The 20,967-nt window shown below is 42.5% G+C and overlaps 1 protein-coding gene across 1 annotated transcript; it reads left to right on the top strand.

Annotated features, from left to right (window-relative positions):
• The first annotated feature begins 318 nt into the window (after positions 1-318).
• On the top strand, positions 319-5,986 carry CYP1A1 (cytochrome P450 family 1 subfamily A member 1). The gene is made up of 7 exons (XM_081129552.1): positions 319-415; positions 2,374-3,238; positions 3,724-3,850; positions 3,936-4,025; positions 4,119-4,242; positions 4,386-4,472; positions 4,635-5,986. Exons 2-7 carry the CDS (start codon positions 2,402-2,404, stop codon positions 4,918-4,920), a joined length of 1,551 nt encoding a protein of 516 aa, XP_080985678.1. The 5' UTR covers positions 319-415; positions 2,374-2,401; the 3' UTR covers positions 4,921-5,986.
• Positions 5,987-20,967: the final 14,981 nt, after the last annotated feature.

Raw genomic sequence — 20,967 nt, 5'->3', positions numbered from 1 at the left:
CTTGTGACTTCTCCCCAAACCCGCTTCACCTGGGCTCTGCGCTGTCCAAGAAGGACCTTGGAACTGGGGGTCCCAGGTATGCCCAGCGCTCTCACTTGTATGTGCCGGAACTTGGATGAGGCGTCCCCACAGTGGGTTCTTACCCGGCCCGGTGCATCCGCTCCCCTACTTCCCACCCACCCTTGAGCCACCATGCCCCCCCTCACGCCGCCCCTCCCTCACGCCGCCCCTCCCTTAGTCGCATCCCTGAGCCAAGGGGCGTGGCCACGCACGCAAGCTGCCTATAAAGTTGGTTGTGCCTTCACCCTCACCCTAAAGGTGACAGTTCCTTGGAGCCTTCTCCGATCTTCTTTGGGGTCCTGACTCCAGAGACCACCTTTTCCCAGCTCAGTTCAGCACCTCCTCACAGCCACAGGTGAGTGCCGGGACTTCTGGCTTGCCCCCTTCCTCCCAATATTGATAGGAAAATATTGATGCCTCCAGGCATTCCCAGGTATTCACTGGTCTAGCACCTCAAAAAGAAGGCTAGGAGTGGCCAAGCAGTCCAGCTCCCTAAAGGGGCAACTGAGGCCAAGGGACGGGCAGGACTTGCCCAATGTCCTGCAGCTAGTACCAGAACTCTACATGCAGATGGACCCCTTTCAGGACTCCAGGACCCAGGCTCCAGCTTTATCCCCCACTGACCCTGAATGCCTTGGGCTTCCCTATCACTTGGTTGTTTAGAATAAGGACACAGTTGACGGAAGCTGGGCGCATATACAGCCTCTCCTCAGGTTGTGTGATGAGGGTGGTCAGCATGAATGGAGGGGGCACCCAATGTGTGCAAGGGGACACCATGGCATACCAAGGCCTAGCAGTGTTCCCAGTTCACTTAGGGAGTCAGGACTTTGTGTGTGTGCTTTGGGATCCGGCTCCTTTAGGAAGCCTCCCTAGACAGACAGCTATAGTACTTGAGGTAGGAACCAAGTAGCTAACCTCCCCATCTTGGGTGGCTCTCCTGTAGGGAAAACTCACTAGTCAGACTGTGAGTTTCCCCAGATCACAGCTGAGTTTTCTCTTCTTTGAGATCTGGCTAGGCACCCTGAATCAGAGATCACGTCCCACTCCCTCTCCCAGGTAATATAACCCAGGAAGGTAAAATGACCAGTCCAAGGCCATGCCATGGAACCTGAAAAACTGGGTCTCCTGTCCTCCAGTCCAGGACACCCTGAAGATGTCCCAGTTAGAGCCTTATGCCTTGGAGACAGTAGTCCGTGAATTTGCACACCCTTTCTAGAGCAAGCCTAGAAAGTATTGTCTCAGCCTCTGTTAGGTTCAGATCCATTCCTAATTTACCTCATGCCAGTCTGGAGTTTTCTTGCAGCCCTGGCCATTGGGAGCCTTTCATTTATTCTCTGCTCTCTGGTGAATGGGGGGGAAACCCAGATTATTCATTCATTCATTGAGAATTGAGCCCAACAAAAACCCTGGCCTAGATTTCTGTGACTGGGACCTCAATCTAGCTTGTCTCCAGCTGATTTTTAACTGTGGGTAGGTTGAACTCAGAGAGCTGGGGCTGAGAACGAAGTGGCTTAGGCAGTGGTCTTCTTATTCCCTGTCCCCTTCCCACCCTGTTCCAGGGGCTGGCAGGATACCCTAGACCCTGGGGTTGAGCAGGAGAGAACTGAGTGTTCTGGGACCACTCTTCAAAGGGAGGCAGCTATGACAGGAGCTGAAAGCCTCTCAAGGAACTTTTGCTAAGAGGTCTGATCACTGCTGGGTGACTTTAGCCAAGTCAGTGCCCCCCTGAAGGTCAATTTCTCCATATGTGAAATGAGGCTAAAGGAGTGGGTGATGCCTAGTTTTCCTGATAGCAGCATTTCTGTAAGTGTGGTGGGTAGAACTCAAGGAGATTTAGGTGATACACGTCAATTATGTGTTTATTTTAACATGTTAGGTAAAAAAAATCAAACCTGTACTTTCACACAGATATGATTGTTTAGGATGATGCTAAGTGAGTAGATTTAAAATTGATTTTAAGTGACATTGGGAAGCACTGTTTTAGACTGGTGTACAGATAAGAGAGGGTGTTCTAGAATTAAGCAATTTGGATTGGGCATATGAATCCAGTACTTCCTGGTTACGTGACCTTGGGCAAGTTACTTACCTTCTCTGAGCCTTACTGAAGCCTACCTTATATGCTGTGGCCAGGACTGAATGAAGAATGCTGAAGTTCTTGGCAGCTCAACAGCTTCTCCCACCTCCTCCTCCCCTTCATGCCCAGTGAGCAGTTTGGGATGTTTCCTCTTGTCCAGCATGCTGATACTTTAGAACACTGATTCCTCCTATTCCCCCACATGATATCTTGATCTTTCCCTCTTGCCCACCTTTCAGCGGCCACCTTGCCATCTCTACGCTGATCATGTTTTCTGTGTTTGGACTCTCCATCTCCGTCTCGGCCACGGAACTTCTCCTGGTCTCCACAATCTTCTGCCTGGTATTCTGGGTGTTAAGGGCCTGGCAGCCTCGGGTCCCCAAAGGCCTGAAGAGTCCACCAGGGCCCTGGGGTTGGCCCCTGATTGGACACATGCTGACCTTGAGGAAGAGCCCACACCTGGCCCTGTCGCGGCTGAGCCAGCGCTATGGGGACGTGCTAGAGATCCGAATTGGCTGCACACCTGTGCTGGTGCTCAGCGGCCTGGACACCGTCCGGCGGGCTCTGGTGCAGCAGGGCGATGATTTCAAGGGCAGGCCTGACCTCTACAGCTTCACCCTGATCACTGATGGCCAGAGCATGACCTTCAACCCAGACTCTGGACCTATGTGGGCTGCCCGCCGGCGCCTAGCCCAGAATGCCCTGAAGAGTTTTTCCATTGCCTCAGACCCAGCTTCCTCATCTTCCTGTTACTTGGAGGAGCATGTGAGCAAGGAGGCTGAGGTCCTCATCAGCAAGTTCCAGGAGCTGATGGCAGGGGTTGGACACTTTGACCCCTACAGGTATGTAGTGGTATCAGTGGCCAACGTCATCTGTGCCATGTGCTTTGGTCAGCGCTATGATCATGATGACCAAGAGCTACTTAGTATAGTCGACCTGAATAATGAGTTCGGAGAGATGGCTGCTTCTGGAAATCTGACTGACTTCTTCCCTATCCTCCGTTACCTACCCAACCCTGCCCTGAGTATCTTCAAGGACCTGAATAAGAAGTTCTACACCTTCATGCAAAAGAAGGTTAAGGAACACTATAAAATGTTTGAGAAGGTACAGGCTGGGGAGAGGCAGGTGGGTGGTGAGGAGCTGGCAGGGTCAGGGGTCAGGAGGTCAGTGATAACTGGAGCAGCACTGGGTTTGGCAGACTCTTAGGGGCCTTCACCCTTGGATTTTGAAGTCAGTAATAGATGGGACTCCAGCCATGGCAGGGAAATAGAACTTTTTCTTGACCAGCCCTTTTATCCTTCTGTCAGACAGCAGTATTTAACGAATAGCCAGTCCATGCTGTAACCTAGGCCAGTTAGGAAGAATTTAAAAAATTAGTCTTCTGACTCTGTTTGTCAGATGTCCCTTGAGTTGGGGCAGGAGAGAGCCTTGGACAGGCAGAGAGAAGCTGGGATGACAGCTTTGGGTGGGGTGGGAGTGGGGGTGTCACCTCTTGAACAAAGATACTTTGGATGGTAAGGGGCCAGGTCTGGATGGAGAGGTAGGTCTGGGTTTGGGATCTTGCTCACCTGTGGGCCTTCTCTACTCAGGGCCACATCCGGGACATCACAGACAGCCTGATTGAGCACTGTCAGGACAAGAAGTTGGATGAGAACGCCAATATCCAGTTGTCAGACGAGAAGATCGTTAATGTCGTCATGGACCTCTTTGGAGCTGGTATGAGCTACCCGTTTGCCTTTATTGTGCCCAACTGCCCTGGACACCAACTGCCTAACTTCTCCCTCTGTTCTTTCCTGGCTAGGATTTGACACAGTCACAACAGCCATCTCTTGGAGCCTCTTGTACCTGGTGACGAGCCCCAGTGTGCAGAAAAAAATCCAGGAGGAGCTTGGTAGGTGGTGGCCTCCTTCAAAGCGCTCAAGGCAGGGGACCCGGCCAAGGTCTGGGAGGCCCCTTCATCTGTCTGGTCCTTTGTGCCCTGCAGACACAGTGATTGGGAGGGCACGGCGGCCCCGGCTCTCTGACAGATCCCAGCTGCCCTATATGGAGGCCTTCATCCTGGAGACCTTCCGACACTCCTCCTTTGTCCCCTTCACTGTCCCCCACAGGTGAGGCCCCATGGATCTACTGTTGTCTGATACTGGGCCTTACTTCAGTTCATGCACCTGATCAGGGCTGGTGACAGGGACATGGTATGGGAGGTAGGGTGATATTGTGGCCTTGAGCTTGACTGAGCTTCTTCCCTCCCCAGTACCACCAGAGACACAAATCTGAGTGGCTTTTACATTCCCAAGGGGCGTTGTGTCTTTGTGAACCAGTGGCAGATCAACCACGACCAGTAAGTTGAGATGGGGCAGCAGAAACTTCACCTTCTTCCAAGTTTCAGACCCTGCTGTCCCTGACTACCTGCCTATCCTCTACTCTTTTGGGCTAGGGTGCAACCCACTAGATGCTTCTGAGCCTCCAAGCTGCCACTTTAGCTGCCTCTCTCTGATTACAGGAAACTGTGGGATGACCCATCTGAGTTCCGGCCAGAACGGTTTCTCACCCCCAATGGCACTATCAACAAGGCACTGAGTGAGCAGGTGATTCTTTTTGGCCTGGGCAAGCGGAAGTGCATCGGTGAGACCATTGCCCGCTTTGAGGTCTTTCTCTTCCTGGCCATCCTGCTGCAGCAGGTAGAATTCAGCATGCTACCAGGTGTGAAGGTGGACATGACCCCCATCTATGGGCTGACCATGAAGTATGCCCGCTGTGAGCACTTCCAGGTACAGGTTCGCTTTTAGGGGGCTGAGACCCCTGCAGAGCCATGTACCTGTAAAAGCCACTCAGACTTGTGTCTCTGGTGGTAGTGGGGATGGAGGAAGTTCAGCCAAGCCCAGTGCCACAATGAGATCCCCCTACCTCCCATACCATGTCCCTCCCACCAGCCCTGGTCAAGTACATGGACTGAAGTAAGACCCATATCTGTCTCCCTGGCCCAGCTGCCCAGACAGGGCAGGAGGCTGACCCAGTGACTTCTAAGCTTTGGCTTGAAACCCACATATATTGCACTGGCTGATATTTTGCTGTCTGCTGCAGGCAAGCCTGAAAGATCATGTCTGCACCCCACCCTGGACTTTCCCTTCTGTTTACTGACAGTGGACACTATAGGGGCCACTCAGGAACTGATGGAGCCTTCTGATATAGTGCTTGAGCTAGGAGGTCTAGTAGGGTTAGGAGGTTCTCAGTCCTCTGGAAACCTCTGAGGAACTCTGGAAGCTCCCAGGACCAGCAGTTAGCTGGCTTTCTTTGAGGGCTGACAGGCTTGAGAAACATTTAGAACAAGCCACACCAGGCCTGTCTGATCTCACTGACAATTGGGAGCCATCAAAAGTGAAGGGAAGCAGCAGGCACAGAGGTGGTCTCCCCACTTGAACGAGGCTGAGGAGTCTGATCACGTGGGTCTGGGACACTGTGCCTGGGGGGGATTGCCTTCCTTTCTGCAGATAGGAACAGTGCTCCTCCTGGCCTTACGAGGCCTCTGTTCCTGTCCAGGAGGAGCTGGGGACTTGTGTCTTATAAGAACAGAGAGCTGAGACAGTCCTATATTTAGGTACCAGGATCAGGTTGGGAGTGAGGGGGTGGTAATTCAATCACCATCTATTTCTCTATGCCCTGTATCAAGATGTCTTTTTAAAATTTTTGTATGCAAGGAACTTTTCATTTTAGCCTGCATTGTACTTGCTTGTTTGCATTTATTATATCTAAGTGCTTAAGAACAGCTTATTAAATGTGATAGACAAAATTCATACCCACGTATCCAGACATGTGTAGGAAACATCTTCCTGAGCTAATAAAGATATTATCCAGGTGGAGATTTTTGAAGCCATTACTCATTTACATTCTCATCCTGTTCCCAATCTTGTGTCTAGTTTTACTGTGGGAGGGGAAGGAAGGACGGAAGCCACTGCTCTCCGGCAGCTCACAGTCTGGTTGGGCACACTGTCTTCCACTCTCTCTAATGGAACACTCATTGATTAACAGCATTCTCTGGACCAGGCCCTGGGGGGTATAAAATGAGAAAACACAGCCCCTGCCTTCGGGAGCCTCCCAAATTGCTGAGTCATAAAAACATTATCCTACTTATTGTGACCAGGCAGATGCATATGGGAGGATGAGGTCCAGAGCCTGGGAGTAGGGGGTGGGGAGAAATGTTACTGGGTCTTGGGGACATCTGTGCATAGCCTTCCTTGAAGATGGTCTCACTTGGGTCCAGTAGGGTAGGCTCTGGTCAGTGTAGAGAGAGAGAATCTCAGCTCAAAAGTTGTCATCTGTTCCTCACTAGTCATATCTGGCTCAGGCCCTGCAGCCGTTAGAACTCAAGGCTAGTCACAGATGGAGAACAAGGCCTTTGATTGTGGGGCTGCATAAGCAGACTGTGGCCCAGATTTCAACGCTGAAAGCCCCTGTTCATCTGGGATGGCAGAGAGTGGTACCAAGTATTGGCAGAGGCTGGACCCACATAGCCAGGAGCTAGTCTGGTTTGAGAGATTAAGGAGAGATGCATCTTGGGACATGAGCCCCAGCCAAGCTGTCCTCCAGAAGCAGTGTGCAGTGGCCAGCAGGTGCCCTTCATGCACGGTGCTTTCTGGCAGGGGTAGATAGCTCATACTCACCAAGGCTTTCAGGCCCTGCAGGAAACACACAAAGTTAGCTGGAGCAGGCTTCTTTATTGTATAAGGGATAAGAAATTTGATGCCCAATCATTATTTATTTTTTTATTTAAAAAAAATAATAAAAATTTGATTTTTTTTTTTTACTTAAAAAAATAACTTGTTTCATATGCTGTAACACAGATGAGCCTGAGAACATCATGCTAAGTGAAAGAAACCAGACACAAAAGGCCACATATTATATGATTCCAGTTATATGAAATGTCCAGAACAGGCAAATCCATAGAGACAGAAAGTACATTTGTGGTTGTCAGGGGACAGGGGATGGGGTAATGGAAGGTACAGAGTTTCTTTTAGGGGTGATGGAAATATTCTGGAATTAGATAATGGATTGTACAACTTATTTTATTTTTCGATTACTGTTTACATTCAATATTATTTTGTATTAGTTTCAGGTATACAGCATATATAACTTCTTCAATATACTAAAAACCACTGAATTATACAGTTTAATTAAAACACTAAAAAATGAGAACGTTTGTCAACCTTTTTTCTAAAAAAAGTGAGAGGGGAATGGGATAGCATATGCACAATTTATGTAACTTCTCAGTAATCATATTGGTAATGATAAAATTAATATTTCTATTTTGAGACTATAGGGTAATATGGGATAAAACAAATGAGTAATTAATAATGAGAATATTCTAATTCATAATCCCCTGTATCCTTGAGAACCAGGATTTTTGGTTTGGAGAAAAGGAGATACAGATGTAATATAGAAAAGGTTAAGTTAAAGGTATATATGTTATATATATATATATATATATATATATATATTATGTATATATGTATTTCTAAGTGTTAGAAAGAGTGACCAACTCATAGCAATGAGAATTCCTAATGTGTATATTACCATCCAGGGCTTCTTGGAGAAACACTGGCTGCAGATATGGGGTAAGAAATGTAGAAGATGAGCCTGAAATAGTTGCACATACCACAGAGTAAAGATGCCACAAGATGACCATGAGTGGATTAAGTCATTCAGGAGCCTATGGAAAAGGCTCCACTGGCCAAAGATAGAATAATTTGAGTGTCATAAAAATATTTCCATTGATTCAAACCCATCAAATATGTTTGAATCCATGAGTTCATAAAATATCAGTTGGTTACCAATCTATTATCTTGTAAAGTGAAAAACCAAGGCAAAAATCAAGCATTTATTCTACATTTCTACATGAACTATACCTATAGATAATTAATAGTAGATAAAAAGTATCTTGTAATAAAAGTATTCCAATTAATAAATTAAAAACAAACAATAGAATTAAAATGTCACTATTTTGTAGCCACCAATAAATTAATGAATCTGGGCATTGCGCCCAACAACTGCTAATATAAAAACAGAGAAAGCCAGACATGTGGTTCCTGATGAAAGAACCCAACACTACCGACTGTATTGCAAGAGGCTGAACCAAAGTCCAACCAAGCCTCTGGATCCAGCTGCCAATTCTCAATAAATTCAGAGAATGAAGAAGCATGCTGAGCGGAAACATAAGTGTGCAGTCATTAAAATTCAGACTTTGGGAAACTCCAGTCTAAAGGCTTGGGTTCTTCAACAGAATAACTATAAGGAAAAGAAAGAGGTGGAGGGAAAACTTGTAGATTAAAAGAGACTTAAATCCTGGTTGGTGTGGCTTAGCTGGTGGTCATCCCGTACACCGGTTCATTTCCCTGTCAAGGCACATACCCAGGTTGCAGGTTCAGTCCCCAGTAGGAATGTGTGCAGGAGGCAACCAACCAATGTTTCTCCTCCCCTCTCCTCTCTCTCTCTTCCTCTCTCTAAAATCAATAAAAATAAAGAGACTTAAAAGATATATTAAATTTTAGGAAATGAACAGTACACATTTGGTGATAAATCTACAAACAACAAGGAAATTATTACTATAAGGGTCTATAGAGCCCTGGCCAGTTTGACTCAGTGGTTAGAATGTCGGCCACGCACTGAAGGGTCAGGGGTTCAAATCCCAGTCAAGGACATGTACCTGGGGGACGGGTGTTGGAGGCAACCAATTGATGTGTCTCTCTCACATCGATGTTTCTCTCTCTCTCCCCTCCCTTCCCCTCCCCTCCCCTCTCTCTAAAAAAAATTAAATAAATAAATGGAAAAAAATCCTCAGGTGAGAATGAAAAAAAAAAGTCTGGAGAATAGGTACTTTTGTGGGGAGGGAGTGGGTTACCATTGAAATAGGACATGTGGAGATAAAGTTCTCTTTCTAATTTGGGTGTAGTTACAAGAACGCTTATTTTATAAAATGAAGAAAAGAATAAATAACTTGAATTTCTCTTTAAATTAGAAATATAATTTATATATATTGTCAATGCCCTTCAGCCAAAGACTATGAAGAACACACCTGTAGTTAAATAAGTGGGGTTTATGATTCATTGCAGTGAGGAAGAACATACACCACAGGGAACTGTAGGATATCTCAATGAGAGGATGTTAGAAAAAACTTATTATAGGATTTAGAATTTGGTTGAGAAGTTTAGGGGAGGGTTAGCTCTAGATTGGATGCTGTCAAAAAATGGGGATAATTCTATGGTTGGGCATTTAGTGGGTAGCTCCATGACCTTGCATTTACCTGTGCTTAGAAAAAACTATGAAGTGGTTTTGTTTTTTTACATTTTTTAAATTTTGGTAAAATACACATAAAATTTAACATCTTAACCATTTTAAGTGTGCAGTTCAGTGGCATTAAGTATATTCATAATGTTATGCAATCATCACTACCATCCATCCTTATAGCTCTTTGCATCATGTAACACTGAAACTCTATATCCATTAAACAATAACTCCTTATCTCCCCTCCCCACATTCATTCTACTTCTGTTTCTATGAAAGTGGCTTTATTTTGTTTTATTTTATCATGTTCTCAAAATAACCTTGTGTGAGGTTGGTGTTCTATAGGAAAAGAACTAGAGAACAAAGTGGCCTATGAGCATCAGGCCAGTTTATAAAAATACTGAGGTCTATCTGTGAGCATCAAATCAGTTGCAGAGATCAGGAGCTGTTCTTCCTCAGTCCTTTTTGGTCAAGTACAGACAAAGTTAAGCCTCAGGACATTCATCCATTATATCCAGATTTTCATCATTGCCAACATTTTGCTGACTCAGATCACTTTGCTGATTAAGAAGAGCATCCACTTCTATAATTGAATGTAGTCTATAATTGAACCAAGTTTAATCTTTTCTTCTTCTGTTGTAAGATGTTATTGGGACATCTGTTGTGACAATGGCTGCCCTACTAAGTAGGGCCCTACTAGTACTTGATATTCTGGACAGGCTATATCGGTCAATTGTAACAGATGAAATTATCAGAATCAAAATGACCATTAGTCTCTTGATAGGCTTGGAAGCCAAGGACCTAGATTATTAAAACCCAAGCAATCAAAACATGTCCCAGAATTCATTTGGACCTATTGTAGAGGGTCAGGTGGCTTTTTATATTTTCCCTGGAGTATTTACATAGGTGCAGCAAGTAGTATTTGCAGTAGCCCAGACTTCCTCTTGGTTGACCAAGAGGAAATCACAGACTATAAGATTATCTGTGACAACTCTAGTCAATAAATTTAAATTAAGTTTGTTGGGTTTTCAGAACAGAAATGGGGTCATATGTGATTTCTGGTAGGTCAGAGATAACTTTTAACCTTTTCTATTTGTGCTATTCCCACTGTGAGAATTATAGCTGCCAGAGTATGTATGAAGATGGAATAGTTATCTCTAGTGGAAGTTCTCATGAATTATCTGTTTGCCTAATTTTGGAGGCTTCTGAGTGTCTTTTTAAGGAAGCATGATATACTTTAGTGTCTGCAAAAAGCATTGCTGTGGAAATGTAAAATGACATTGCTGCCTTGGAAAAAGTTTAAATATAGAGTTACCATATGACCTAGAAATTCTACTCTTTGGTATATAAATAAGAGAATTAAAACATATGTCCACACAAAAACTTGCTCATAAATGCTTATAACAGTGTTATAATAGCCAAAAAAGTAGAAATAATTTAAATGTTCATCACCTGATGAATGGATAAACAAAATGTGTAATATCCACAATGGAATATTATTCAGCCTTAAAAAAAAAATGAAGCACTAATACATGCTGTAACATGGGTGAGCCTTGAAAACACTATGCTAAGTGAAAGAAGCCAGACCACATATTATATGGAAGAATGGGGAGTGACTGCTAATGGGCACAGAGTTTCTTTTTGGAATAAGAAAAATGATATGGAATTAGTGGTGATGGTCACACAACTTCATGAATATAGTGAAAAAAACGCTGAATTGGAGACTTTGCAAGGGTGAGTATTATGGCATATGTATTATATCTCAATTTAATAAATCACATCAGAGACCAGGAGGCCAGGATAAACCAGCCTTATAGAATGTTGAAGCTGTTCATATTTGTTCTACGGGCCAATCAGAATCTTCTGTGCCTACTCAGTGTAACACAGAAGACTGACTGAGGGTTATTTGGGAAATACTGTATTTCCAACTTAATGCAGGTCTCTATTGCTTGGCAAGCTTAATAAATTCATTTTTGTTTTTCAGTTGGTCTCTTTTTTATTTTTATTTATTATTATTTAAAAATATATATATCTTTATTGATTCAGAGAGAGGCAGGTAAAGGGAGAGAGAGAGAAACATCAATGATGAGAGAGTCGTCATTGATCGTCTGCCTCCTGCACACCCCCGACTGGGGATCGAGCCCACAAGCTGGGCATGTACCTTGACCAGGAATTGAACCTCGATCTCCTGTATCCTAGGTTGATGCTCAACGGCTGAGCCACGCCTGGCCAAGCAGTCTCTTTATTTTAAAGTTTCATCAAAATGAAGGCCCCACATGGTGCAATCCCACAGAATCCTCAATTCTTGAGCACTCAGTTCTGACCTACTGTGTGCCCTTCATTGATAACTTGCAGTTTGTTGCTGGGTATGTCTCAATGACAATATTGAACTTCAACTATTTCTGTTGAGTCTCATTGCTGTATTTTTTTTTACAGTGATTCCAAACAGTTTAATTCCAAGACAAAGTGTGATTACATTGCTACACATACAATATGCATATGAGAGTTTACAAATTTCAATTAATAACTCGTTTCACCTCAGAGACTGAAAAAATGATCAAAAAGAAACTGTGAGTAACAAGCTATAACATAGTTCACCACACGGGACCCCCTCTCACCCTACAGTTAGTAATATTACAATTAAAATAACTATATTCTTCTATAATTTTTCCTGTTAAAATCATCTCATAAATTTACAATGCTATTATTAGTTTCCAAGACTAATATAAATTCACTCCATTTTTTTATAACAAAAATGATTATTAATTTAGAAGCACACAACGTCATGATGAAAAACACAAGCATTTTAGTAGCAAGAACTTGATCAGTTAAGGATTATTTCACTTGTCAAACATTCTAAAGCCAAGTAAAATGTCCATTCTTATAACATACCTATAATATGAGGCTAAGGGGTAGGTTATATAGAGGTCTACAACACATTGGTTTGTCTTTTTTAAAAAAGTAGACATTTATAAATAAAAAAGGAAAGAGGGATAATTCACGTAGGAAAGAGAAGTACACGAGAAAATACTGTTGCACGCAATAATTTTCACAAAGATTAACGTGGATTAACACTTTTTATTACAGAAACCATACAGCAAAGGAACACAACAGATCAGGGCTTTCGTAGGGTTATTAAGCTGAGATGACCTGGTAGAGAAATCTCTAGACGAGATGACCTTGGGGAGGGAGCCACGTCCTTGGACTGGTGACAGAGCGTCACCTGGTCTCTTCTTCTCTGTTCTTATTCTGGGGCATGAGTCTTCCATCCAGAGTGTCCCAAATCCACGGGCAGTTGAAAGGTAAACATTTCTACAGGTCCGTTCTCTTCCCATCCTAATGGATACCATTTTTGGAAACATAATATCAAGAGGCGGCAGCTCAATACATGTGGTCAAAGCAAATCGAGATGGAAAATTCCAGTCATTCTGATTTGTTGCCTCCCTCCCTCATCTATGCCCTTGACACTGGGGACCCAGAGAGCGCCGAGGTACCATCCAGGGCCACCGGCCTCCCCTGTGGTGAGCTGGGTGACAAGGGCCCAGCATCACAGCTCAGTCCCAGGTGCTGCAGGTGCAGCCTGGGGCCAACTCGACCTTCTAAAATCTCCTGTTCCTCCTCCTCATCTGTAAAGCTATACTTCTATCTGCAATTTGGTTTGATGTGTATATATACGCAAACATATATATCAGCATCTCTATCTATACAGTGATTCTCTACTACACTAGAAACTGCTGCCCCGAAGTCTGCCTTCCTGGTCTAGTTCATTTGGTTAAAAAGATGCACACAGAGGATGAGGAGTTGCTGTATTTTGTTATCTTAGGACATACTAGGCTCCTTTGTGGTTCTCTCTTTGATTAACACTTTAGAGAGTTCATTTGGCAACCCCTTACTAAACCTGTTTTTCATGTTATTGTCAGGTGGTTTTTTTTCATTCCTTGGTAATTTTTGTTTTGATTGTTTTAAGGGAGCATTTTTTAGGGAACAGAAAAGGGCACAGGTCTAATAAATCCCTTTCCAAGCTGGCCCTCAAGAGCTCTAATAACTTTTTTAGTATAAGTATATCCCATGCAATATTTGGGACACACATAGTAAAAAAAAAAATTCATTTGTCTGAAATCCAAATTTAACTGGACATCCTATATTTTTATTTGTAAAATCTAGCAATCTAATGGTAGGGCCATAAAGATTATATCATCTTCAAACAAAGGCATTTTCACTTCTTCCTTTCCAATTTGAAAGCCATTCATTTCTTTTCTTGTCCGATTGCTCTGGCTAGAACTTCCAGTACTATGTTGACTAGTGAGAGTGGGCAACTTGTGTTGTTCCTGATCTTAGAGGAAAAGTTTTTCACCTTTCACCACTGAGTATAATGTTAGCTGTGGGCTTTTCATATATGCCCTTTATTATGTTGAAATATATTCCTTCTATACTCAATTTGTTGAGTGTTTTTTATCATGAAAGGATTTTATATTTCATCAAATGCTTTTCTGCATCTATTGAGATGATTATATAATTTTCATCCTTAATTTTGCTAATATGGTGTATCACATTTATTGATTTGCATATATTGAACTATCTTTGCACCCTAGGGATAAATCTCACCTGATCATGATGTATGATACTTTTAATGTGCTGTTGAATTCAGATTGCTAATATTTTACAAAATATTTTTTTGTTTTTAAGTTATGGTTAATGTACAATATTATATTAATTTCAGGTGTACAACCCCTTGATTAAACATTTATATGACTTCAAAGTGATCACCCTGATAAATGTGATGCCCATCTGACACCATATGTAGTTATTACAATATTACTGACTATATTCCCTATGTTGTGCTTTACATCCCCATAACTATTCTGTAATGATGAATTTGTACTTCTAAATCTCTTCACTTTTTCACCATCCCCCATCTCCCCTCCCATTTAGCAACCATCAAAATGCTCTCTGTATCTATGAATCTGTTTCTATTCTGATTGTTTGTTTTTTAGATCCCACATATAAGTGAAATCATCTGACATTTGTCTTTCTCTGTCTGACTTATTTCACTTAGCTCAGTACCCTCTAGGTCCATCCACGTTGTTGCAGATGGCAAAATTTCATTCTTTTTTATGGCTGAGTCATATTCTATTGTACATATGTACTACATCTTCTTTATCCATTCATCTATTCATGGACACTTAAGTTGCTTCCATATCTTGGCTACTGTAAATAATGCTCTGATGAACAAATGCATATGTCTTTTTGATTTAGTGTTTGAGGTTTCTTTGGATAAAAACCTAGAAGTGGAATTGCTGGGTTTTTCTCTGTCGCTTGTTATAGCCTTTTTTTTTTTTTTAAAGTCAATTTTGTCTAGTATAAGTATTGTTACCCCAGCCTTTCCCCTCCATTTTTATGAAATATCCTTTTTTATCTCTCTTTTTTCTAATTTTCATTTTTCTGAGTTTTTTTTTTTTATTAAATATGTCTTTATTGATTTCAGAGAGAGGGAGGGAGAGAGAGAGATAGAAACATCAATGATGAGAGTCATTGATTGGCTGCCTCCTGCACGTTCCCCACCAGGGGTCCAACCCGCAGCCAGGGCATGTGCCCTGACCAGGAATTGAACTGCAATCTCCTGGATCATAGGTCAATGCTCAACCGCTGAGCTACACTGGCTGGGCTTTTTTTTTTTTTTTTAAATATATCTTTATTGATTTCAGAGAGAGGAAAGGAGAGAGAGAGAGATAGAAACATCGATGATGAGAGAGTCATTGATCGAGCCCGCAACCCGGGCATGTGCCCTGACTGGGAATCGAACCCCGATTTCCTGGATCCTAGGTCGACGCTCAACCGCTAAGCCACGCCCGGCAGGGCTGGCTGGGCTTTTTTATCTCTTTACTTTCGGTTTGTGTTTGTCTTTTGATCTGAAGTGAGTCACTTGTAAGCAGAATATGTTTACTTGTAAACAGAATAAGGGCCTTTTAAAAAAACTTTATTTTATTGTTGAAAGTCTTACAGATATCCCCCATTGTCTCCCCTTTACCTCTCCCCCCAACTCCTCCCCAGTTCTTCCCCTGTCTATTGCCTGTGTCCCTGGGCTGTGAACATATGCTTATAAGTTCTTTGGTCAATCTCTTCCCACCCTCCTTCCCTCTGAGATCTGTCAGTCTGTTTCATGCTTCCATGTCTGTGGTTCTATCTTGTTTGTCAATTTATCATGGGATTACTTTAAAATACTCTAGGAAAAAATATAGTTGGGGAAAAAGATGAAAACATTTGGGAAAACGTTGATACTTATTGAAACTGAATGAAAGGCACATGGGGGGCCTATTGTACTATTCTCTTTACTCTTATGAATAACTAAATTTTTTCATAGTAAAAAGTTATATAGATAATACTGCTCCATGGATGCTAATGATCCAGTGACTCCTGTAAGGGTCTTTTTTTATAATCCATTCAGCCACTGTATGTCTTTTGATTAGTGCATTTAACCCATTTGCATTTAAAGTAATTGTTGATAGATATGTATTTATTGCCATTTTATTATTCAAAATTTTAAAATGTTTTCATTGATTACACAGAGAGAGGAAGGGAGAGGGAGAGAGAGAGAGAGTGAAACCTCAATGTGAGAGAGAAACATTGATCGGTTGCCTCCTGTATGCACCCTGGCCAGGGATTAAATCCACAACCTGGGTATGTGCCTTGACCGGGAATCAAACCAGCAGCCTTTCAGTGCATGGGGCAATGTTCAATCAACTGAATCACACCAGCCAAGGCTATTAATATTTTTGACCTTTTGTTTTCTTCTTCTTGAAGAAGATCCTTTAACCTTTCTTGTAATACTGGTTTGGTGGTGATGAACTCCTTTAGCTTTTTCTTATCTGGGAAGCTCTTTATCTGTCCTTCAGTTTTAAATGATAGCTTTGCTGGGATAGTAATCTTGGTTGTAAGTCCTTGCCTTTCATCACTTTGAATATTTCTTACCAATCCCTTGTAGCCTGCAATGTTTCTTTTGAGAAATCAGCTGACATTTGTATGGGCACTCCCTTGTAGGTAACTAACTGCTTTTATCTTGCTACTTTTAATATTCTCTTTTTGTCTTCACCTTTGGCATTTTAATTATGATGTGTCTTGGTGTGGGTCTCTTTGGGTTTATCTTGTTTCAGACTCTCTGTATTTCCTGGACTTGTATGTTTATTTCCTTCACCAGGTTAGGGAAGTTTTTCCATCATCATTTTTTCACATAGGTTTTCAATTTCTTGCTCTCTCTCTTCTCCTTCTGGCACTCCCATGATGTGAATGTGGGTATAATTGAAGTTGTTCCAGAGGCTCCTTAAACTATCTTCATTTATTTTCATATTCTATTGTCTTTTTTGCTTTTGTGATTGCATGTTTTCTGTTTTCTTATCTTCCAAACTGCTGACTTGATTCTCTGTTTTATCTACCCTACTGTTGATACCCTGTAATGTATTCTTCATTTCAGTTATTGTATTCTTCATTTCTGACTGGTCCTTTTTAATGTTTTCTATCTCTATTTTTATGTTTCCCATCTCTTTGTTGAAGTTCTCACTGAGATCACTGAGCATCCTTATAACCAGTGTTTTGAATCTGTGTGTGGTTAATTGCTAGTCTCCATTTTGTTTAGTTCTTTTTCTGGAGTTTTGTTCTGTTCTTTCGTTTGGGACATGTTTTTTTTTTTTCTCCTCATTTTGGCTGTCTCCTCATTTTGTCTATGTATTAGGTAGAGCTGCTATGTCTCCCAGTCTTGGTAGAGCAACCTTATGTAGTAGGTGTCTTGTAGGGCCAGTGGCACAACCTCCCCAGTAACCCTAGCTGGGCATTCAAGGTGCCCCTCCCTGTGGGCTGTGTGCCCCCTTTGTTGTAGTTGAACCTTGATTGCTGTTGGTATTTCAATGGAAGGAACTTACCCCCACTTACACCAAGGACTAGAAGTGACCACTGTGGAGGATCTGCTGTGCAGGAGCCAACCCCACAAAGCAGAAATCACTTAGCAGGGCTCAGGTATCCGTTGAGTCTACCCCTTCAGTGTGTCAATCATGAAGGTGGTTAAGTGGCACTTCAGTGTGGTCTGAAGCTATCCATTGAGTGCACAGGCTCTGTTGCTTCCTGGGAGATGCACACCAAAGTCAACTTCCCCCTGTGCCCAGCCCAGGGCCACCAGGCATGAGCAACAGAGTGATCTGCAGATGCCTGCTACTTGTGCTGGGTTTGGAGGTGCCTGGGAGAGGCCAAGCTGCCAACCAAAGCTGGCTGCCTCTAGTGCTAAGCCTAGGACCACTTAACAAGAAGTATGGAGTACACAAAGACCAGATGTTACTTGTTTGACAGGTTTTAGGAAAGTTGGCAGCATGAGCCAAGATATGCTGTTGGTATGGAACAACCATTGGAAAGGGTTTGGATAGGCCCAAAAGTTGGGTGGGGTGGGGTTTCAGGGAAACATAAGGGCAGGCAAACAGCAACAGCAAAGTTGATGGAGACTTAGATATGGTGTCCTGCTGGCTCTGTGGGGGGAGGGCTCAAAAAAGGAACAATGGCCTCTGCCAGCACTTCTGTCTAGGAGAAAGCTGCCCCTCTAGCTCTCACTCTGATGCCAAACAACCCAGTTCTTCCTCATATGTCCCTGACACCTTTTGAGCTGCGGTTCCAGTACTGAAACACAAAGCAAGTGAGTTCAAATAAATCCGTGCTGTCCCTTTAAAAGAAATGCATGGAACTCCAGAAGCCCTGTTTCACTCAGCCACAATCTCTGCTGGTTTTTACAGCCCAAAGTTATAGGGACTTCTCTTCCCGGCACTCAAACCCTTGGCTGAGGGGTTTGGTGTGGGGCTGGGGCCCCTGGTTCCTTGGAGTGGGGGGTACTTCTACAGCCAAAATGATCCTCTCTGTTACCATCACACGTGAGTGTGGGACCAGACAGTTCAGCATCTCTGCCCCTCCTACCAGTCTCAATGTGGTTTCCTCTTTATATCCTTAGTCATAGGACTTCTGTTGAGCTAGATTTCAGGCAGTTCTGAATGATGGCTGTTTTGTAGTTTAGTTTTGATGTAGTTTAGTTTCTATAATTTTGTTGTGAGAGGTTCCAAGTACCTCTTTTACCTATGCCGCCATCCCTGACTGGAAGCCCCAGTTTGCTAATATTTTAAAAAACGATTTTTGCCTCTATGTCCACCAGAGATATTGGTTTGTAGCTTTATTGTAGTATCCTTTTCTGGCCTAGGTAGCAGGGTAATGCTGGCCTTGTAAAATGATTTTGAGAGTGTTCCCTCCTGGAAGAGTTTGAGAAGAATTGCCGTTAACTTTTCTTTAAATGTTTGGTAGAATTTGCCAGTGAAACCATCTGGTTCTTGGTTTTTCTTTGTTGAGAGGTTTTTGTTTACTGATTCAATGTATTTAGTATTGATTTATTCAGATTTTCATGTTTTAGTCATGGTGGGTTGTATGTTTCTAGGAATTTCTCCATTTCTTTGAGATTATCTTATTTGTTGGCAACTAATTGTTCATCACAGCCTCTTGTGCTCCTTTGTGTTTCTGTGGTTTCAGTTACAATATCTCCTCTTTTGTTTCTGGTTTTATTTATTTGAGTCTTCTCTTTTTTCTTGATGAGTCTAGCTAAAGGTTTGTTAATTTTATTTTATTTTTTAAAAACTCTAGTTCTGTTAATTTTTTCTATTGTTTTTCAGGTGTTTGCTTTATTTATTTCTGCTCTGATCTTTGTTATTTCTTTTGCTAACAATGGGATTCGTTTTTTTTTCTTCTTTTTTCTAGTTCCTGAGGCATAAAGTTGGATTGTTTATTTGAAATCTTTCTTTTTTTGATGTAGGCATTTATTGCTGTGAACTTTCTTCTTAGGACTGCTTTTGCAGCACCACATAGGTTTTGGTTTGGTGTGTTTCCATTTCTGTTTGTTTCTGACCTGTTGGTTGTTCAGGAGTGTGATGTTTAATTTCCACATATTTGTGAATTTTCCATTTTCCTCCTTTTAATTATTTCTAGTTTCATACCATTGTGTTTGGGAAAGGATACTTGGAATTATTTCAATATTCTTAAATTTGTCATGACATGCTTTGTGACCTATTATATGATTTATTCTGGAGAATGTCCCATGGGCACTTGAGAAGAATGTGTATTCTGCTGCTGTTGGATGGAATGTTCTGTTAGGTTAATTTGGTTTAAACTATGGTTAAAGTCCAATATTTCCTTATTGATTTTCTCTCTGGATAATCTATTTATTGGTGAAAGTGGGTTATAGAATTCTTTACTATTATTGTATTGCTGTCTATGTCTTCCTTCGTATCTGTTAGTATTTGCTTAATGTATTTAGGTGTTCTGATGTCAAGTGCATATATATTTATAATTATATCTTCCTGATGAATTGACCCTTTTATGATTATGTAATGATGTTCTCTGTCTGTTGTTAATGTTTTTGGCTTAAAGTCTATTTTGTATAACTATCCAAATATCTTTTTCCATCTCTTCTCTTTGAGCTTATGTGTCTCTTTAAAGCCTAAGTGAGTCTCTGTAGGCAGCATATAGTTGAGTCTTTCTTTAAAAAAAAAATTCATCCATGTCTTTAGATTGGAAAATTCAATCCATTACATTTAGAGTAATTTTGATAGGTAGGATCTATTGGTCCAATAATGTCAAAACTTGTGGAAAAAATTTATAAGAATTTATTTGAGGAGGATTAAAGATGGTGGTAGATTGAGTGGAAGCTTCACTGACACTCTCCTGGGACCAAACTGGAATTACAACTAAAATATAGAAAAACCATCATGAATAATCAACTTCAACTGAAGACTAGCTGGGGAGCACCTTCATAACCCAGGACCTAAAGCAGAGCCTGCATAGAGACTGGTAGGGAGTGTGCAGGCACAAGAAGTCTCATGGGCTCCCACAGGCAGCAGCTGAAAGTCCAGAGGGATGTCTCCTGTAGGCGGTTCCCAAGGAGGACTCTGAGGCCTAAACCCCAGGCTAGGCTTCTCAGCCAAGAGCACCAGAACTGAGAAAGCTGCCCTCATAACATCTGGCTGTGAAAAGCAGCCAGGTTTCTGTTTGTCAGGGAGAGATGGCTGGAACTGCAGGCACCCTCTTAAAGAGCCAATGCACAAAGTTTCATGTGAAGCCACTCACCTTGGGCTCCAGCAGACGGAGGGCAGAGTGGACTAGAGCTGTGTGAGTAGAATTTGGAGTTGTGGGCTCTGGAGATAGAGCTCAGAGGGCACCCCTCTGGGTTTCTGTGCTGAGTCATTCCCCCATACTGCAGAGTTCATCCAAGCAGCTTTTGCCTGGGGGTGGAAGCACATGCCTCACCCTGTTGGAAAACCTCTCACCCCACCCTGTGGAGTTCCTACAGCCTGAGGCTCATTAAGAGACTGAATAACAAACAGACTTTGGGTGCTTTAAGTGTTTGCCTGATTTGCTTCTGGACCCAAGGCTTGGAAAAGCAGGCCTTGGTGCATATCTTGGTCCTGTCTAAACACACCCAGCCTCAGGAGAGGGAGCCACAAGCTGCAGATTGCAGAAAGCTTCCAACAGGGTACTCAAGGCCAGTC

This window comes from Miniopterus schreibersii (assembly GCF_964146895.1).
Source record: "Miniopterus schreibersii genome assembly, chromosome: 1".
In the NCBI taxonomy this organism is placed as follows: domain Eukaryota; kingdom Metazoa; phylum Chordata; class Mammalia; order Chiroptera; family Miniopteridae; genus Miniopterus; species Miniopterus schreibersii.
The sequence above is the reverse complement of the archived record's forward strand: the minus strand, read 5'-3'. Positions and strand labels throughout refer to the sequence as shown.